At 51.6% G+C, this 2,434-nt stretch overlaps 1 protein-coding gene across 1 annotated transcript in view; it reads left to right on the forward strand.

The window, feature by feature from the left end:
• Dock6 (dedicator of cytokinesis 6) overlaps nucleotides 1–2,434 on the forward strand; it is a 52,498-nt gene that overhangs the window by 34,628 nt on the left and 15,436 nt on the right. The window contains exons 31-32 of the mRNA XM_055619211.1: nucleotides 1,187–1,347; nucleotides 1,708–1,890. Coding sequence (XP_055475186.1) covers nucleotides 1,187–1,347; nucleotides 1,708–1,890 — 344 coding nt within the window. The remainder of the gene's footprint in view (nucleotides 1–1,186; nucleotides 1,348–1,707; nucleotides 1,891–2,434) is intronic.

The raw sequence follows: 2,434 nt of genomic DNA on the forward strand, positions 1-2,434 counted from the left end.
ATCTATCTATCTATCTATCTATCTATCTATCTATCTATCTATCTATCTATCTATCTTGTGTTTTTTTGAGACAGAGTCTCTCTATGTAGTCCTGGCTGTCCCAGAACTTGCATTTAGGCCAGATCTCGAACTCAGAGACCTGCCTACCTCTGCTGGGATTAAAGGCATGCGCCATGCCTGGTGGCGGCCAACACTCTTAACCACAGAGCCATCTCTCCAGCTCCCTATTTTTAATTAAAATTTTTGTTTGTTTTCTGTGTATGTATACAGACATATACATGAACATATAGAGGTCAGAGGACAATATGTGGGAGTCAGTTCTCTCCTCCCACCGTGTGGGTCCCGGAGATCAGAACATAAGCCATCAGGCTCAACGGTAGCCATCTTTGTGCTGAGCCATCTCACTGGCTTTCTGGTCTTATTTTGAAATTCTTCGTTCTTGACCCATTTTTGTCCTTTGGTTTTATTGTAGTCATTATTTGCTAAAATTTACTCTTCTACTTCAGATGTCTTTGTCACTTGCCCACATTTTCCTGTCCTGACTTGTGCCTTATAGTTTGTGTTCTCCTTGACACTGTATGTAAGAGAGCCACAGGCCAGAGCAGGGCTGCCTCTCCCGGGAGGATGCTCCTTTTGGCATCCAGGCAGACAGACATCTCTGTCAAGCTGGAACTGTGTCAAGCCGGGTGCAGCTAGAATTTTGCTTAGGCTCAGTCTACCTTTTATCTGTCTTGGGTAGCCAGCTGTGTCATGGCACACGCATGTAATGCAATATTCAGAAGGCTGAGACACACTCCCAGCCTCTCACTGGGAGATTTGTTGTTTTTCTTTTCTTGTCTTTTTCTTTTTAATGTCCATTGGTGTTTGTGTGTCTCTGTGAGGGTGTCGGATCCCCTGGAACTGGAGTTACAGACAGTTGTGAGTCGCTGTGTGGATGCTAGGAACTGAACTCGGATCCTCCGGAAGACCTCTGAGGCACCTCTCCAGCCCCGCTGTTGTTTTTCAAGATAGGATTTCTCTGTGTAGCTCTGGTCTGAAACTCACTTTGTAGAGCAGGCTGGCCTCAGGCTTGAGTGGTCCACCTGCCTTTGCCTCCTGAGTGCTGGGATTAAAGGCGTGCACCACCGCTCCTGCCTAAATCTAGGTGCTCACCATGCCTCATTCTTTTGATGTGTTCTGCCCCTAGAGGGCTCGGGGCAGCGGTCAAGACTGGCTTCCATGCTGGACTCAGACACAGACGGGGAAGGGGACATCGGAGGCGGCATCAGCCCATCTGTGGCCATGGCCATTGCCGGGGGGCCCCTGGCCCCTGGCTCTCGCGCCAGCATTTCCCAGGGACCTTCAGCAGTAAGTCTGAGGCTCATCCCCAGAGATGCCTTTGAAATGAAGCGCACGTTGTGGCTGAGGCTGGGGCTCAGTTGCTAGAGTGCTTGCCGAGCATGTACGAAGCCCTGGGTTCCATCCCAAGCGGCACATAAACTTCACGGAATGGTGCACCCGTGATGGAATGGTGCACACCTGTGACCTAAGCGCTAGGGAGGTGGAGGGGGAAGATCAGAAGTTTAAAGTCATCTTCAGATGTCATGAAGCTGAGCCAGCCTGTGTGTCTCGAGCAAAAGAAGAGAAAAAGGAAGTCATGTCATGAGAGAGAGTTGGCCACAGCTCACAAGGAAAAATAAAAATCGATTCTGTCCCCTCCGCACCCAGGCAGCTCGCTCAGGCTGTCCCCTCTCTGCCGAATCCAGCCGGACCTTGCTGGCGTGTGTGCTGTGGGTCTTGAAGAATGCAGAGCCGGCCCTCCTGCAGCGCTGGGCTGCCGACCTGGCCCTGCCGCAGCTGGGACGCCTCCTCGACTTACTCTACCTCTGTCTGGCTGCGTTCGAGTACAAGGTGAGCCGGGGTGTGTGAGCCTGAGGAGGGGCTGAGCTCAGCACGCCTCCAGAGCCCCTGCGGCAGGAGCTGGGTGGGAAGGGGCAGACTGCTTATATGTGGGCATCTGTGAACTGGGGATCAAGGGTGGACTGTGTCCTCGGCTTTGCGGTGAGGTGACACGTGACTTCATGAATAGAATATTGCGGGGGGGGGGGGGTGCTTGACTGGCATATATAAGGTCCATCCATCCCCAGCAAGAAAGAGAATAAGGAGGGTGGAAGAGGGGGCACGGCCACATAAGCCCATCATCCCAGCACTTGGGTGAAGGAGCAGGAGCAGGAGTTCAAGATCATTCTCAGCTACATAGTGAGTTCAAGACCAGCCTGGATTGCATGAGGCTCTGTCTTAAAATGAAGTTGAGAGGGAAGGAAAAAAGGAAACAAGGAAGGTAAGTTGCAAGGGAGTCTGGTAGCATAGTTTTTGGCTTTTCAGGTACTGGGAGAAGTGTGGTAGGTAGGAAGGAAGGAAGGAAGGAAGGAAGGAAGGAAGGAAGGAAGGAAGG

Source organism: Psammomys obesus, unplaced genomic scaffold, assembly GCF_907164565.1.
Source record: "Psammomys obesus unplaced genomic scaffold, mPsaObe1.curated_primary_1811, whole genome shotgun sequence".
In the NCBI taxonomy this organism is placed as follows: domain Eukaryota; kingdom Metazoa; phylum Chordata; class Mammalia; order Rodentia; family Muridae; genus Psammomys; species Psammomys obesus.